The 19659-nt window shown below is 34.4% G+C and overlaps 1 protein-coding gene across 7 annotated transcripts in view; it reads left to right on the top strand.

The window, feature by feature from the left end:
• The window catches only part of GRIK2 (glutamate ionotropic receptor kainate type subunit 2), a 534217-nt gene that overhangs the window by 195744 nt on the left and 318814 nt on the right, over positions 1 to 19659 (top strand). For all 7 annotated transcript variants that reach the window (XM_036414148.2, XM_036414147.2, XM_045572768.1 and 4 more), the window contains 2 exons: positions 12467 to 12634; positions 16316 to 16573. In XM_036414148.2, coding sequence (XP_036270041.1) covers positions 12467 to 12634; positions 16316 to 16573 — 426 coding nt within the window. The remainder of the gene's footprint in view (positions 1 to 12466; positions 12635 to 16315; positions 16574 to 19659) is intronic.

Raw genomic sequence — 19659 nt, 5'->3', positions numbered from 1 at the left:
CGGTGCATGGGTTCGTGCACCAGTGGGGTCCCTTGGCCTGTCCTGCACCCTTTTGCAATCCAGAACCCCTTGGGGGATAATCCCAGCAGGCCAGACCGAGGGACCCCACTGGTGCACGAATCCATGCACCAGGCCTCTAGTGTTATATAATTAAAACTTAATATGCTAAATATCTGGTTGTCTGGTTGGCTGTTCAACCAATCAAAAGATAATATGATAATGATATGCTAAGACCTCTCAACTGCTTGCTATGACATGCACTGACCACCAGGGGGCAGACACCCCAACTAATAGTTTAGCCTGCTACTCAGGTCCGGCTGATCTAGTCTGAGAAAGACAGGCCAAACACACTCTGGAGCTCTCCTGCAGTCCCTCCCATGCTGGCCCACCTCCCACATCCCTCATCAGCCCCAATTGTGCACCAGTGGGATCCTTTGGTCTGGCCTGCACCCTCTCGCAATCCAGGACCCCTTGGTGGATGTCAGAGAGCCAGTTTCAGCTCTACTGAAGAACAACTGGTCGCTGTGATGCCTACTGACCACCAGGGGACAAATGCTCAATGAGGAGCTGCCCCCTGGTGATCAGTGCACTCACACAGGGAGAGCACTGCTCAGCCAGAAGCTAGGCTCATGGCTGGCAAGTGCAGGGTGGTGGCAGGAGCCTCTCCCACTTCCATGGCAACACAAAGGATGTCTGACTATTGGCTTAGGCCTGCTTCCAGCGGGGAGCAAGCCTAAACCATCAGTCAGACATCCCCTGAGGACTTCCAGACTATAAAGAGGGCATAGGCCAGGCTGGGGGAACCCCCCCTGAGTGCACACATTTTATGCACTGGGCCTCTAGTATGTCTATAAGATCTTTGGTTAATCTCTTCTCACCTCCCCTTCCCCCCTTTTCCTTTCACTCTGAGATTCATCAGTCTGTTCCATGTTTCCATGACTGTGGTTTCCATTCCTGCATTGAGTGTCTGCCCCCTGGTGGGCAGTGTGCTTCATAACTGCTAGTCAGATGGTCAAAAGGTCAGATGGTTGAACAATCAGCTGATTTTTAAAAATAATATTGAAAGCTTCCTTTTTTATTTGTAATTAAATGTACTAAGTCCTGAAAGGAGTTGGTGACTTGACTCTTGAACCTAAAAGCAGGCCATACATTTGGAGAAATACAAGAACATTATAGTGAAATGGGAGGGCTCACAATTGTTAATGAGTTTTGGAATCTTACTTGATTAATGAATGAAATAATTTCATTGTTATCTGCCCCTCCATTTTGGCTGGGTATGATTCCATGAGAGATAAATTGTCATCATTTTCATTTTTTAATGAATGCCTATGTTTCACTACCTCTTAACAAAATGCATATTTTGTGACAGAATGCATAGAAAGATTTTGTTTATATACAAAAGGCCTGAGTTTGAGTCTTCATTGTATCACCTTCTTGCTGTGTGGTCATTCTTGAGCAATTCTCATGAGTGAGACTGATTTTCACCTGAAAAAGTGAAGCAGTATTAATACTTTTTTTACCCAATAGTGAAGCTGTGCATGCTTTGTTCTTTACCAAGTACTTTGAAGTCATTAGTTCTCCTACTTCTTTCCCTTTTCTTTTCCTCCCTTGTACTGTCCCCAGCCCCTGCTTCTTTACATTCTTTCTTTTCCTCATTTTTCCTTCCAATAGCTATGCATATTGGGGACCATGTAGAAAGGGGGAAAAAAAGCTTAAATAATTGTTCTTTAAACTGCTAGAAATGGAGGTTGATTAAAAAAACAACAACTTTCTATGCAGATATTTAGGTTTATCATAAGGACAGTGTGATTAGATACCTTCTATGATGTTCTTAGTATAAACTGAAATCATTGTTATTTCTTCTTAACCTTGTATTCCAAGTTTGTATAAAAGCCATAAAAATGATTTTGTAGAGAGTAACTATTTAGTGTAATAACTTCATAAGGTGGCAATATAATGATTGGATTATTTCAAATCCCTAACCTGATTCTAGAAAGTAAAGTTGCTTCCTGTTCTTGAATAAAATTATTTTCTAGTGGATGTGGCGTGACCATGAAAGGCAGTAGGCTGACAGAAATCCACAGTTATGACTATTCTGGTGTTCAGTAAAAGCTCAGTGGTTAATGAAGTTATCACAAGTAGAAATTTGATCACAGATAAAGTCTCCAATTTTGCCTGTGTTGCTGGGCTCTCACTGGATGACTCAGCTAAACCATTGGACTAACTTTGCTTTCTCTAGACCAGATATGTGGTTAAGACAAGACTGAGGATTTGAGTTGTGACCCACATTTACCTCAAAACCAAAATTTAATTTTAGTGTCTTGTTTGTCATGCAAATTGACTACATTATGTCATGGACAAGTTTAGATTGGCAAGGGTCTTATTAGGTGCCTTTATTCATACGATATATATTAATTTTTTGATTCATTAAAAAACTCACTGGTTCATTTCCACAGATTCTCATTAAGTATCTCCCATGTGCTAAACACTGTGCTGGGCACTGGAGTTGAGGAGATGAAAAAGCACAGCCTGAGTCTTGATATCACTGGAGTCCTTCAAGCTTCTTAGTACACAACTAGGGAAACTGGGGCCCTAGAACATTTACCTGACTTAATTAAATTTCACAGTTAGTTAATGGCCAAATCAGGACTGGGATCTCAGGTTGAAAACCATCACCCTGAATGAAACATTTACCATAACTATGATGCCATTTAATTATTCTTGTAAAGTCACATAAGTGTGCTATGGTATAATTAAGCATCATATATTTATACAAACAATTAAATGTGTAATGTATTTAAACACCACATACCGGATAAAACTCAGTTGGACTTATATACAGGCAATGTATATAACAGCCTGAAAACAAACCAACAAGCAGAAAATACGGTTGCTGCTTTTAAGGAAGAATATCTTGGTTTACATTTGTAGCATTGTCTCAGTATCTTTGTCTGTGAACTGCCCATGAATAACTTGCGCTCTCCTCTGAAGTGTACTTTGTGCCATATTTTCTATGTCACAAAGACAGAAGAAAAGCAAATTGCACTTTTAGTCACATTAGGATTATGGGATATTTTTTGTTCTCTGACAAAAGCTCAATACATATTCATAGCATCCTACAAATATAGTAGAAATTCTATCTCTGCCTCTAGGCTGCCTTCAGCGAGGTCAGACCAGGCAGTTAGGGATATATATTGGTTCTTATATGTCTACTGGGAGAAATCCATTTTGGGAGGCTGGGCTGGAAAGCAGTTTAGGCTGTGAGTTATGTATATTTATAGTGCTACATTTACTCTCTTGCTGTTCCCCTGTGTGAATCGTTGTATGGGTTCATGTTGACAGTATTGGATGAGGCACAATGTGTCACCCTTTCTCGTGTAATTATATAAACATGTACCCTGTACGTGGTGACCTGGGAATGTTGATCAGAACATCTGTTATGATAAATGGAACAATGAATGAGAGTTGATTTTTGAATTGTTAAGTACTAAAAGTCATTCTTCTGATCTGTGGTTTTATGCAAATATGGGTGTTTGAAAATGTTACTGAAACCTGTCATTCCTTAACTTGCCAGAGGTAGAAAGAGAGTTTGCTTTTTATTGTTCTCACCTGGGTGCTGCCCAGCTAAGAGGAGTTATTTGTCTTTCTTGGAATCAATTGAATTAACCTTTATATCAATTTGTATAGCGGTCTAAGCATTCTAGAGCCTGCAGGAAAGTGCCAGCTTAGTGTAACCAATATTGTCAGGATAACCTCAAGACATCTTGGCAAAGATTTTTCAGTATGCATCAGCATCATTTACCTACGTTTTTGCAAATTTTGGGCTAAGAAGCTAAGAACAGTCATAATCCATCTCCCAAATGAATGATTAGATCTTAGACCAGGGGCAAATTATTAAACTCCATTTGCATAAGACCCCCTGGCTATTCTGATTGCTTGCAAACCCACTTCATTGCATCTGGAAAGCCAATCTCAGTATTATCAGCTACCTTTGCCATTATCAGCTTGATGGAAAGCAGAAGACATGTTAAATATCTTAAGGTTGTTTTCATGTGTTTGTTTTACATCCATTTTAAAAGGTTTTAATTTATTTTTCCTATTCGACTCACAATTGGTTTCTAAGTTTAACAACAGTTTTAATTTTGAGTTGCTTAGCACTTCTGAAGTTTTGGGGGAAATTTCAAATTGCTCACATATTCAAAAAATATTGGAAAGTGCTGTTCTGGGGAGGGAGGGAGGACATATAAAAGCATCATTGCTCTGCCTGATCTGAATCAGCTTTCTAAAACCAGATCATCTTTGGTTCAACTTTCAAGGTCATTGTTTTGTAAAGATAAAGAGGTTCATTTCTATGGTGATAGGCTAAATTTGCTGAATCTATATTTGGATATTTCCTCATGATTGGAAACATTCTCCTTTTTGCTTGGGTTCTGTCCAATGCTAAGAATCTAAACTTGTATAATGTTCTGTATCAAATTGCTCCATAATCAAAAATTGTTTTCTTTCTATAAAGGTACCTCAGATATATAAACATTATTTTTATTTTAAGAAGTACAGGAAATAGTAATTTCATATAATATTTTCATTTATAGATATCTTCCATTAATATTTAGGTATATATCCTTTCAGAAATATTTGTCTATGTGCATGTTAATTGGAATAACTATACTTTATTGAGATAGCACTGCTGTTCTAAGGATTTTACTCTATTCTCTCATTTAATCTTCAAAACAAATCTATGAAGTTGGTATTTGCTAATTCTAATAACATAGCTATTTTTTTTCCCATTAGGACAATGACATTTAAATAAATTATATAATTTATACAAGGCCACTTAGTATGAAGGCAAAACTGGGCTATAAACCCAAATAGGTTGACTTCAGATTCCTTATTTTTAACCAATACACAATATTGCATTTTAAAAACATGCTGACTACTACTTTTGACCTGCTATTACATTAGGAATATATCCTGAATATTTTTCATGTCAAAGAAATGTATATCTACCCAAGAATCTTAAAGGTTGTACACTATTCCATTGGTTTGCAATTCTGTAGAGAACAAACCCCCAGAGGATGTACATTTACATTGCTTCTAGTTTATTTCATCATTAAAAATAATACTTCTTTGAACATTCTTGAACATATATAATTTAAAGTATAATGTCTAATTCTTCAATATCCAGGTAGTTTGTCCTTTCTACTAACACTGTTTATTCTATAGAATTACTTGTTCAAAGATTATTCCTTGATTCACAGGACAAAGATATTATATTAGTGCAAGGAATATTTATTGAGCACCAACTGTGTGACAGATAAGAGCTCGAGATTCAATACTGAGCAAATGCACAAAAAGTTTACAGGCTAGTTATTGTCAATAATTAATGAATTTTAGAAGCATTTAAAAATTTTAATTTGCTTAATTATAGATTACCAATACATTTCTCAGATATTTAGGAGTAGTACCAGTTTAAATTTTCAAGGGTAGTATTCATTTTACCAGGTAAATGAAAGTCTGTCTGGGGTGTGTGTGTCTGCGTGTGCGTGTGTTTCAACTCACTCTCCATCCTGAACACACAAAAGTCCATAAACTGCAGCTGGGTCATTTCATTTTACCATAAGAAAAATGTACCCTTTTAGGCTGTGCCTACACAGAGTCAGTATAAATATATAAATATTTTGGTCAGTGACCTTTTGCTTTATTTGACAGTGTCAGGCCACTACATTTTCTTCTCTATTTTGTCTCCAGATTAACTGGCTGGTTGGTTAAGTTTTCTTCAGATGTTGCTTTTGTATGAATCTTTGTGGATAAATATCATTTTTGCATGCATAGTCACTTTTATGTACATTATCTATATATTAGATCTCTACTGGCTTACATTATATGCAATTAAATGTTTACAATGCTTTTTTGAGTTAGATGATTGGAGAATGCAAGTTACTAACTTTAATACTATACTTACAATTTTACATTTTCCTTGACAACAACTTACTGTAATATTTTCTTCTACACCTGCCTTGTATTCTTTCAGCTTTTAATTCTCAGGAAATGGTATCCATTATTGAGTGCTCAAACTAATTCTGAGGAATAAGAACGTTTACATAAATCCCAATTAGCCTTAGAGATGCAGTCTTTTATTCCATAAACTGTTCTCATTACAAACATAACTCACAACACTTTGTAACTTGCAAAGGGCTGTTGCAGATACTTGAGGCTTTCTGGATTACTGTGAAGGGAAACACTGAGGAAGGGACACATCAGATCTGCATGATTCTCTTAGTTGCCTGGGAAATAGAACATAAAGCATGGCCATTTGATCAATTTTTACTACATATTTTATAGTTCATTGATGTAAAATATGATTTTGATTTTCTTCCATTCATTTCATATTATTACTTGAAATGCCTTCTCATATCCCCTCTGCATATGAGTAGTTTATTCTTCTAATGTGTGTGCTGGCACCACGTTAAGTCCAACAGGCCAAAGATGAGAAAGTTATCTCTCCTGTCCTCAAAGAGTTTTCAGAGGGATCACGTATGGTAATAGGTTCTGCCACTTCATGCCCTGAGAAAGACTGGAATGAAAACCATGTTGCAATGGAGGCTTGAAATCTATCTGTGGGTGTTTGTGGAGAGGTGGTTTTCACAAAGAATATGTAATGGTATTATTAATGGTAACATGAATGTTAACCTTTATAGCATTATCAAAATATGTTAAAAAAGAGAATAGATATTTTTAAGGATTTTAAGAATTCTTGTTCCAAAGTTAGAAGTAAACAGTTCTTTTCTTTATCTTCCTTTATCCCCTCATTTAAAACAAAATAATAAACATATGTAATAGTTAATACTCCAATTAATGGCATAGGAAGATTAAAAAAAACACTGCAAAATAAATATGAAAAGGGGAATGCAATGACTTCCTTGAAGTTCTATTCCATATGAATAATATGTTATTTTATATGTAATATCAAATTACATATTTAGGTCACTTTATTGATTGCACAATTACTATTAAATTGATTTCTGATTTTTTTAAATATGAATTTGCTAGGCATCTATCTTATTACTATTTCTGAATTTAAACTCAAGGAGGTTTATTTAATAGTTCTAGTTTAAGTGACCAAAGGACTTGTATGCATACATATTAGCATAACCAATGGACACAGGCACTGGGGCGGTGCGGGCTTGCCCGGGGTAGGAATGGCTGTGTGTGTGTGTGTGTGTGTGTGTGTGTGTGTGTGTGAACAACAGGGGAAAAGAAAACATATGTAAATCTTTAGACAATAAAAATACCTGTAGTTTAGCCACATAACACCTAAATGCTCTTTGGATCTCAACTATTTGCATCTAGTTTTTTTGTTTTTGTTTGTTTTTTATTGGTTGAACTCAGTAATATTTTGATATGTAGCTTTTCAAATCAATATTTTCTTTTTTTTTGCAAATGAAAGTTAGAATAGTAAGGAGTATATCATATTTGCAACAAATTGACATTTAATCAGACTTTAGGTTCTGACAGAATCAGTGATACACCCCAATTAACTAAGCAATCTTAGACTCATGAGTTTTCTGAATTTCTGATCTTCAAGACCATTTCACCCAGCTCATTCCTTTAAGAGAAAACAGAGGTCTGGATAGTGAAGGGGCTTGGTATTTCCATCGCTTTTTGCCTTTTTAAAATTTAACTGACCTATATTTAAAAAATAAATCAATATAGTTAAAGTGTGTCTTCTTGTCCTTCAAGTAGTTATTGTTATTTATACTGTTTATATGGTGGTTATTTATGTGGCTGCCTTCTCTAGTATCTCAGTTTGACCTGTTCTATTTATATCCTTATAATATTCCAGCATCTGCCTTCACAATCAGTATGCATTTCTTCTGGGTCTTAAATTTCTAACATTTAAGTAGCCATTTCTCAATTTTCTTCACAGTATGTAGTGTGTATACTTTATATTTGTATTATTTGAATGTGTAACTCCAAGGTCTTCCCTATAATTTAATCGTCCATTTGTAGGGGAAAAAAACCAACACCTATTTTCTGTTCAGTAGCAAAAAATATGTTGTAAACAGTAGGAGGTTTATAATGTTAAAAACATATTTATTTTTAAAATAAGGAAGCATATTTACATGCCTGAATACAACCAATTTTTGTGCAGTGGGACTAGGACATTATTTCCTGCAACTCGATTTCATTTTATATACTGCCTTCTGTCTCATATTCTTTATTCTGGCCTCCAATCAGCAGCTTTCTTTTTCCAAATGCTTAGCACAAATTTGAACTGGATTACCTATGGTAGATGGAGAAGGAAGTATACAAGAATAACTTTCATGACTCCTATAGTTGAATGACTATAAACAATGCTAAAACTGCAAACAATTTCAGGACATTCCACAGACAAAATTTTTTTTTGTCTCATGTTTGTACAGTTTTTTAGTTTACTTGAAATATTGACACAGGTGCTAATGTGCATGCTTGGTTGAATTTGACTTTGTAACAGTATAATGAAGAACAGTATTGTTTGTAGAAATATAGCTAAAAATACTTTCATTAAGTTAGAAATAGCTGTTGCTTTCTGCCCCAAGAGAATCAAAAGCAAGTGTGAAGAATGGTAGTATCTCTCATGTGCAGTGGAGATGGGTGCTCCTGGGAAAACTTATACCTTATTCTATGTGCTTTCCACACAATTCCCTTTTGGGAAGATGTGACCTGCTTATTCATTTTTCCATGGATCATGTGCACATTTTTCCACTTGCAACACGCCGGTAACTAGGCTGGCATCCCCCAACCTAAAAAAAAAAAAAATCAGTTTTATAATGTTAAAGACATACTTTTATGGACATAAAACTCTAAAAATCTGTTTTAAGGAATTAGAAGTATTTACCATTCAGAGAAAGGAAACCCATGTGAAAACAACCAGAATTTTAGAATTAAGAGAGGCAATGTTACCCAGCAAGAAACAGTACAGCATAGTGGTGAAAAGATGGGGCCTGGATTGAGGTCTCCTGTTTATTTCTTTTTAAAAAATACTTTTTAAATTGATCTCAGAGAGGAATGGAAAGGGAGAGAGAGACCGAGATCAAGTCCACAGCCCAGATATATGACTAGGAATCAAACTGTGACCTCCTGGTTCAACCACTGAGCCACCGCGAGAAAGCTAGATCTTCTAAATCTTAGCTGCTCTTTTTACCTGCTTGATCTACCAGCTACTCAGAGTGGTATATTCATTTCCCATTTGATCTATTTCTTCTTCTAGTTTTGTCAATATATTGTCGTTTTATTTTTTTATTTTTTTAGTAGATTATGTAGATTCTAAGTTATATCATCTTGTATATTATCCCATATCTCCTTATGAATTACAGACTTTATCTCTACTTTTTTATTGCTTTAAAGTATACTTTCTCTAATATTAGAATATCTTCACCAGCTTTTGTTTGGTTAACGTGGTCTTAGGACAAATTTTTGCTGCTTGTTCCTACGTTTTTCACTATTTCGCTTGTAAGTGGATTACAGTTTTGTGCATTTTTAGCCTGTTTAATAATCTTAAACTTTAAAATACAAATTTATTAAATTTACTTTTGATGTAATTACTAATGTATTGTTTTATATGTACCATTTATAACAACCATATTAATATTTTAATATGAATTCTGTTTATGTTGTTTTACTTATGTTTTCTTATCTTTTGAATGAAACATTTTATTATATCAACTTTTTCTCTATTGAATTTTGATCATATGCTATTTCATTATTTGCTTACTATTTATCCTAGATATTAATATGCATTCTTGAGTTATTACAACCCAAAATAATTATCAATTTTACCTTTCTCCAAATACTGCTAGAACATTAACATCCTTTAATTCAATTTATGCATTTCTTGTCTAGTGCATTATTGTTACTATGCATTTAAATTCAACACACATTATAAACTTAACTAGAGGCCTGGTGCATGAAATTTGTGCATAAAGGGTGTGTGTGTCCCAGGCTGTACCTTCTTTAATCTGGGACCTCTGGAGGGATGTCCAACTGCCTATTTAGGCCCAGTCCCAGTGGGAGGGGTCAAGCCTGAATGGGAAGTTGGACATCCCTCTCACAATCCAGGACTGCTGGCTCCCAACCATTCGCCTGCCTGCCTGCGTGATTGCCCCTAACCACTTCTTCCTGCTAGCCTGATCACCCCCAACCACTCCCCTGTCCACCTGATTGACGCCTAACTGCTCCCCTGCCAGCCTGATTGCCCCTAACTGCTCTCCCCTGTTGGTCTGCTCACCCCTAACTGCCCTCCCTTTTTGGCTTGGTAACCCTTAATTGCCCTCCCTTGCCAACCTAGTCACCCCTAACTGACCTTCCCTGCTGGCAGTAATATTACTTGGGATTATTTTGAAGATTAAATGAAATCTTAAAGACCTGTTGAGTGCTTACTCTCTGGCAGCCACAGTTCTAACTTGTTCATTATGAGATAATATTTAATCTTTATAATAATTCTATACATTAATCTCCATCATAATCCTTTTTTTGTTTTTTAGAGAAGAAACTCAGACTGAGGATTTAAGCAACTACCTAAATGTACTTGATGGCAAGTGGCAGAGCCAGAATGTAAACCCATCTATAATGGCTCAGCAGTTCATGCTCATAGCACTGTCTTCCTCCACATATATAAGAGGTCCAATTTAGTTCTTGACACCCATTAGGCATGTAAATAGTTTTTAACCTTGTACTTAGTATGGGTTACCAAAGATTTTAAATATATTCAGAGTACTATTTTACAATAAGTTGATTATTCTGTAACTACACCATCAATTTAGTTGACTAAAAAAGAGAATTACTGCAAACAGAAATAATTTTTCTACTTCCCAAATATAAATTTGATCACTCTGGTATCTTTTTGAGTCCCAATTCCTTATATTTAGAGGAATTCTTATTATACATAATTTCATACTAATTTATCAGATGTAATCTTCATAGTATCATCATATGCCTTTCATATATCAAAGACTTTTGAATATATATAAATTACAAGCTGTGGAAATAGCTTATTCAGGGAGTTTAATTTATGAATGATCATGCTGAGAGTACATGGTGTGAAATTTGAAAGAGCGAAAGATAAATGCTCTCTTTTCATTAAGTACTAGTTTCCCAAATACAGAGGTTAGAGGGTATGAGGTATCAGGTGCTCCTCTTTTATTCCATTCATCAAAGTAACAATAAGGAAGAGATTCTGTTGGAGGTAGCACTCTCAGTTAAGTCACCCATAACTGAAGAGAGAGAGTTGATGTCAAGAGGAAAAAAGGCCGGGTCAAGAATGAGACATAGCTGATAGAAGTTGACAAACAGAAGGGTCATGTTTTTAAATTCTACTCCACACTTTTGGTGAAAATGATAAGCTACAAAGCTATTCACCTATTAAAAGACTTCACTTTTTGTGAGAGTTATCTTTCACAAATGTCATGTACCTTCTGAAGAAAAAACACAGAGTAACACAAATAGAGAGATGCTACTTTATTCTCATTCTCTTTTTTTGCAAGATGCTTGCAAAAAATACTTTTAAGCCAAAACCGGTTTGGCTCAGTGGATAGAGCATAGGCCTGTGGACTGAAAGGTCCTAGGTTTGATTCGGTCAAGGTCACATACCTTGGTTGCCGGCACATCCCCAGTAGGGGGGTGTGCAAGAGGCAGCTGGTCGATGTTTCTCTCTCATCGATGTTTCTAACTCTCTATTCCTCTCAATTCCTCTCTGTGTAAAATCAATAAAATATATTTAAAAATACTTTTAATACAAATAATTTTGTATTAAATTTGCATTAATAAGTATTTGGGGCTTCTAATACAATAAGTGGCATAAACTTGTTTCAAAGAATTCTGATTTCTGAATTAATGTAGACAAATTATCAATAATATAATTTTACCCAATGCTTAACTTTATGGTTATATGTCAATACTAGAGGCCTGGTGCATGAAATTCGTGCAAGAGTAGGCTTTCTTTCCTTCTGGCCACCAGCAGGCACCTGACACCTGGGCTTCCCTCACAGCCTAGGGTTCATCCAGAAGGTTGTCCAGAAGTCTGTCCAGTCTAATTAGCACATTATGCTTTCATTATTATAGATAGATGATTGTTCTGGAACTGTGTAAAATGTTGAAGGATACTATTCAGTTCTTAAGTCAAGATCTATCTATCTATCTATCTATCTATCTATCTATCTATCTATATACTAAAAGAACAGTCACTAAAGATGAAATTATGTTAAATTTAGTTAGTAATACCAAGATAATTTTGCCAGTATGGATTTCTCTGAAAGAGCATCTCCCAAATATTCAGTTCACAGAAAAAAGTAAGCACAAACTCCATGTACTTAAACAAATCACACGTGCACACATGTAAAGACATATATACACACTTAGAGATGTAGAAACGTTTTGACATTTTCTCTATTTTGTAAGAATTGCGTGATTATTCTTCCTATTTTACCAGGTGGTATTTTTGAATATGTGGAATCCGGCCCTATGGGAGCTGAGGAACTTGCATTCAGATTTGCCGTGAACACCATCAACAGGAACAGAACCTTGTTGCCCAATACCACCCTGACCTATGACACCCAGAAGATAAACCTCTATGATAGTTTTGAAGCATCCAAGAAAGGTAATTGATAGATATTTAACATTATGTGTCCTGGATTTCAAATTTCCAGGTATTTTAAAGAGATTTCTTAATTTCAAATATAATTAAACTAGAGGCCCAGAGCACGAATTCTTGCATGGGGCATGGGGCGGGGTGTGGGGGGTCTTGCTTGCCCACTCTAAGTGGGGGGGCGATTTGGGTTAGTGCCAGCCAGGGGAGGTGCCTCGGGCAGTTGGATGGCTGGCTCTGTCCCTGGTCAAACTCCCAGTCCAACTCTCTGTAGAGGGGACAATTTGCATATTAGCCTTTTATTATATAGGATTGTTAGGAACATTTTCACAAAAGATTTCTTTTCAAAATGCACCAAAAGTTATCAAGGAAATTAAAGTGATGTGACTACCCTTGGCAAACAACTGTGTTTATAACAAGAAATGCAATCAAATCTGTAAGAGTAAAATTGCTTTTTCAAGCAATTGATTGATTGATTATTAGTCAATTCCATTGTATTATTATTGTGGTCTTAATTTACTATATACCTTGAAAATCCTATAGTTCCACATGATCTCTAAGCTTTATTAGAAAATTTTGCAAACAATCTTTAATTTATATGTAATCAGTGCCCATTATTTAGCCACTGATGTTCTTTCTTGTAACTGAAAATAAATGACCAGTGATAAAAATTGGATTTTTTTAAGAGACAATTAGAATGATTTATTAATTTTATTTTATCATTAATGTTGTAACACTGTGCTTTAAACTATCAGTTAATTTAACATTTATATATGAAGAAAACTAATAGAAAAACTATTACCAAGGCATTCTTTTAGCCAAAGGACAGTAAATGTGTTTGGAGAAATGGTTCAATATTCATACTCTGTTTAAGTAGGGTGGGGTTTTTTTGTTGTTGTTGTGTTTTGGGGGGATCATAGATAGCATTCATGTAACAAGACTTAAATTTCATAATATACATTTTCTTCCAAATAATGGACTTACAAGCATTTGTTCTAAATCTCTATTTTTTAATAGTTTGCTTTTCTGTCATGCTAATATAGTTTTATTAGCTACCTTACACTGAGGGAGTGTACATAATTATTTATAATTCTACCTTCCTGAAGATTTCTTCCTAAACTCATTAATATTAATGAAAGCTGATAAGATACAATATTTCTTGAGATCAAAGAATCCTTTTCCCCCAGCTATGTAGTGTTTATAAAATCCTATATTCTGTCTGCCCTTTGAATTCATATCTTTATGAATACAAATAAGTTTCCATATTTCAGAACCATGTCAGAGAAAAAAAAAAGGGTAAAGTTTATTGAGAAATAGTACAATTATGATGATAATTGCAAAATAAGTCATTAACTGGAAGACAGTGCATTTTGTTTGTAACATATTAAGAAGAAGAAGCTCTGTCTCCCCTGAAATCATTTAGACCAAATAATATGAAATATGAGTGCAGTATAAATAAAATATTAATATGTTTCTTAATGGATTTCAAAGGTGCAACATAAAAAGGAAAGACTAAAATGTTCTAACAACAAACAGGTTACTGTCCTGGGAATACACTAGCAAAATTATGAGATGTTAAATGTGTTTTGTTTCTAAATATTAAAAGGAATTTATAAATTTTGTCATCCATTGGAAATCAAATTCATTAATTGACTTTGAGAAGAAGGAAAAACTCAAATAAGTGTATGAGTAACTTCATTTGTGTGATGTTGACAGTGTGAATGTCATGGTTTGGATCTTACCTTGTGAAGCTCTCGTATGGCAAATATGTAAAAGGATACAGTAAGGGTTATCTAATCCAGTTTTTTAACTTCATAGGGTAGTCAATAAATAAATATGTGTTGCTAAGGCTATTAATAGTTAATTATAAAATAACTTAATTATTTTGGACATTCCTAAAATGTTTTAAAATTTGTTTTCATATGCAAAAAATAAAAACTTAACATTTTAAATTTGTACATATTTTTTGACATATGTATGGTCTTACACTTTTAATAGGTAATATGGTTTTGTTCAATAAGTGGATATTTTGTAGCATTAATCCTTGAATTATTATTTGAATAATACAGATTTTACATAACTCCTCTGATAACTGAGCACTCTAATTCTTATTTGAAATACACTTAGTAACATTCTAAATAACCTAATGTAATGTTTTTCATTTTCTTGATGTGTGACTTGTCAAAAATTTAGTGAAAGAAGATCTTTTATTCTCAATGTATGTGAAATAAGATCCAAGTGAGTGAAAAATTTTAGACTCTAGCCTTTCTGTTGTTTCAGAATTTCAATCATGATTTTAAACAAGTAGGTTTTTTTCAACTAAAATTTACTCAGTTATTAAATATCTCTATTAAATATCTGTCTAGTTCATTGCATTTTATTCAACACATTGTCTGAAAGAAAATACAAGACTATTTTAAACATTAGACTCATAAACTATTTTGGAAATATTGAGTCTGAACACCTAAATCCCAATAACAATTCTTCGTAGTTCAGTTCAAATATTTGTAGGGATGGGCACCTTATAGCAGAAGACTCCAGTTTTAGACATTTCTTATTTTCTTTTAAATTTAATTTAAATTGCATCAAAATTTGTGAGAAGCTTCTAAACTATTTGTTCTTTTCCAGCCAAAGGAAGCAAACTTAAACATTTTCCACAGGCCATATATTCATATATTTAAAGATGATTTTATGTTTCCAATAACTACTCATTTTCTAGGCCCAAACTCACTTCAGTGTATCTTAAAGAATTGCAAGTCCTGTCACAATACATCTTTTCTCATCTGAAACCATCTAGATTATTTATGACTCTCTTGATTATCCTGCATATCATTGATAAGAATACATTTTTCCTGGAAGAAATATAAACTTTAAAAAATAAATAAGATCAATATAAAATGCTTATAGTAATCCAAAAGTCAAATAAAGATGATAAAGATGATTAAACAGTTATCTAAATGACTGATGTTCTTTCTACCCAATGAAATTAACCCATATGAAATCGGCCTTTTTCTTTCTTTCTTTCTTTCTTTCTTTCTTTCTTTCTTTCTTTCTTTCTTTCTTTCTTTCTTTCTTTCTTTCTTTCTTCTTTTTCTTATTTTCTTTTTTTTTTATAGCTCTATCAGGTTATGTGTAGATGGTTACATGCATAAGCTTGACTCTATTATAAGCAAAATCTTAGTTGTATGTGGCCATAGGGTTTAGTTTTTTTGTCTTAGTTTTTGTTTTTGTTTGTTTTTGTTTTGTTTTGTTTTGTTTTTAATGGAAAGGGGGACCAAGTGGGTTCTGATGAAAATAATTGAAATTGTAGGGAATGGCCAGTGGTTTTGGGAAGGAACACTCTTCTCCCAACCCCCTTTTAAGAAATATTCTTCAAAAATGAATAATTCCCTCTTGAATTCTAGAGTAGTCCTCCTTTGTCTCCTGATCTCTCTCCTTCCCTTGACATTGTCTGCGAAATTATTTGAGCCCTGAGCTGCAGGTGCCTGGGTGAATTAATTTCCTTCTAAGAAACTGAAAATATGTAAAGTTAGGAAAAAATGTAAAATTTGCTAAATATGGTTGTTATATTAAAAATAAACCCACACATTTTTCTTTACAACAGTTCCTTATGGCTTCCATATATAATGTGGGAGTGTTGGCACACTGGCATCTCTCCTCATTATTGACAGACTTTTATCTACTCCTCCTCAGCCTGTGATCAGCTGTCCCTCGGGGTGGCTGCCATCTTCGGGCCTTCGCACAGCTCCTCAGCAAACGCAGTGCAGTCCATCTGCAATGCGCTGGGGGTTCCCCACATACAGACCCGCTGGAAGCACCAGGTGTCAGACAACAAAGATTCCTTCTACGTCAGTCTCTACCCGGATTTCTCTTCACTCAGCCGTGCCATTTTGGACTTGGTGCAGTTCTTCAAGTGGAAAACTGTCACCGTCGTATATGATGACAGCACTGGTAAGAAAGATCAGTAGCCTTTGGAGCACAGTTTTAAATGTCAATACTTTTGTTCTGCAACTTACTCAAGATGCTTACTGTAGTCTTGTTAAACGGAGGAATGGAAAGATATTTGGCATTAAATATCAATACTAATTTCACATTCAAACAAACAAAACTATCCCAGTTAAAATCATATGCATTTTTATATTTATTGAAAAAGCACTTTTTTATGTGAAGGATCAGTTAGTAACAACTGTAATTTTGGATGAAAGATGCAAATAGTATGAAATACGATGTTGAAATCTTTATCCCAAAAGCATCTCTGCTGGGTTCAATAAAATTATTCAACTTAAAACTTCATAATTGGCTTTCAGTGAAATTTGTCAAGAAATTCAAGATTTTGTTCTTACGTTTTTTTCTAGCACATTAGGAGCAAAGAATGTTTATGAAGAGTAATAACCTTTAACTATATTACAAATTAAAGTTTGAAAATATTTTTATCTTAGATTTCAAACAATGTAATATCTATTAAAATACTCATAATTTTGGAAATGTTTATATGTAGACATATTTTAGGGACATGAAAAATAAAATTTAGTAAGTGATATTGATTGGGATCTTTAGTAAATAATTGTTATGCTTTCTTGTTTTAATGTACACAATTTTATATATGAATGGTTATCTTTAATTATTAATTAAAATAAGTCCAAACTATAAATATAAAAAAATAAACAGTAAAAGTAAAGTATTTTTCTTGCAGTTACATTGTTGAAGGATGTACATACTATTCTAGATATTATATACTGATAAGGAATTTCATGCTTAGATACTTATCAGTGATCTAAATAGTGCTCTTTAAATTCAAATTTTACAATATATTTTTTAAGTTAATATCTAATTTAAAAGTAAAATATTTATAAATAATAACTTTCTATGTGCATGGTTTATCTGGATTGTATAATGTGGTCATCCAGGGCATCCTCAGTTACAAACCGGTCCACATATGTTTAAGGATAGTCACATATGAATATGAATACATGTGCATTATGAATCCCTGGGTTATTTACTTCTCTATTTCCTCTGATATACTTCAGGTGAATGATGCCCAAATATTACATACCCTCATACACACACACACACACACACACACACACACACACACATTTATATATGGATGTTGTACATGTGATATTTTGTATTTATTTATTAATATCTTAAAACTCCTCAGAGGAGAAAGAAAATTTGTAAGTGTTCATAATTTTTATGGACATGCATTTATCTCTCAACACCCCTAGGGGAGTGGTTTCCAGGACCCCCCGCCCCCAGGACTCCAAAATCTGCGGATATGCATGTCCCTTCTATAAAATGGTGCAGTATTTGCAAATAAGCTAGGCATATCCTCCTGTGTATATTAAACCATCTTTAGATTGCTTATAATCTCTAATACAATGTGAACACTATGTCAATGGTTTAGGAAATTATGACAAGTGAAAAGACGGAACAGACACAACCATCATAGGCCTAACTACATAGTACACAATGGTAACAACATTTTCTTTGGATCCACAGTTGGTTTAATTCAGGAATGTGGGATATGTGGGTACAGAGGACTGATGATACCACCTTACTTCACTATTTGTGTGTGAGTGTGTGTGGCATTTTTATTTCATACATGTGGTTCTTGAGTGATTGAATTGACTCTAAGATAAACCCGTGGTTGGCAAACTGCGGCTCACCAGCCACGTGTGGCTCTTTGGCCCCTTGACTATGGCTCTTCCACAAAATATCACTGCCTGGGCGAGTCTGTTTTGAAGAAGTGGCATTAGAAGAAGTTTAAGCTTAAAAAATGTGGCTCTCAAAAGAAATTTCAATCGTTGTACTGTTGATATTTGGCTCTATTGACTAATGAGTTTGCTGACCACTGAGATACATGAAAGATCCTCTTCTAAATGGATTAATAAGCATATAAAAGTAGATTTATTTTGTATTGTTGAATATATTTAAAAGTCTCAAAGTATAGTTTTAAGGGTATAATTTAACAGAGAATTTTTAAACTTCCAGTGGAAAAATGTGAGTATTTGATCATGTGGGAGGGACTCCGATTGTAACTAGCACTGTGAACTGCAATGGGGGGAGAGGGGAAGGGGCGCATGCAGAATTCACCACATACTCAATAAGATGATCATTATTAATTCCATTATGGACTGAATGTATCTGCTTTTTACCGCAGGACACACTGTGCCATTTTATTTATGTTCCCTTCTTCTCTGTCCAGATTCACTTATTATGTATGCCTTTCCTCCCATTTATATTCATTTCTATTTTGTTGTGTTGTCCAGTTTGATACATGGTAATTATACTTCCATCCAGCCTTTGTTTCCGCCTCTAAAACAGATGGGGTGATAGATGAAATATAGTGCTGGAGTAGGGGAAATTCTTAGAATGATGTTAGCAGGAGCTGTTTATTTTTTATGATAATTAGCATTTGTTGTTGTCATGGATGAATGCTTTTAAACACCCTGAAAGTCTGTTACAGCTCTGAATGATGTCCAGAAATGATAGAAAAGAATTGGCTTCAGAAACAAAGCTGTGTTTCTGTCAGTCACTTTGGAACATATGATTCATTTTAAATAAAAACTAAAAATAAGTTGGGTAGCTGTCAGCTCGTAAGCAATTCCAGGATAAGTTGTGAATATCTGCTTTAAATTCCTGTACTTCATCTTTGTTTATAGATCAGCAGTCCATTAACGAAGATCTCTGGACTAGTAAATAAGTCTGGGATTCTATTTCTAGGTTGCTAAGTTACTGGTACACCTTTGGAAAAAAGAAGAAGGGACTGAAGGCCTGGGAAGAGGGCTGGAGTGGGTAGAGAAGGTGGATAGAGTAGAGTGAGGAGTTGGAGAGTGAAATGATGTGGTAGAACATAATTATAGTGTGGCTAGTACAGATAGAGAATATATATATATATATATATATATATATATATATATATATATATATATATATATATAGTGGCAGCTTAGAAGAGGAGCTTTTATTTATTTATTTTATTCTTATTTTATTTTGTTGTTTAAAGTATTACAAATATTTTATTTTATTGTTTA

The sequence above is a fragment of the Pipistrellus kuhlii genome, unplaced genomic scaffold (genome assembly GCF_014108245.1).
Source record: "Pipistrellus kuhlii isolate mPipKuh1 unplaced genomic scaffold, mPipKuh1.p scaffold_m20_p_5, whole genome shotgun sequence".
Lineage (NCBI taxonomy): Eukaryota > Metazoa > Chordata > Mammalia > Chiroptera > Vespertilionidae > Pipistrellus > Pipistrellus kuhlii.
The sequence above is the reverse complement of the archived record's forward strand: the minus strand, read 5'-3'. Positions and strand labels throughout refer to the sequence as shown.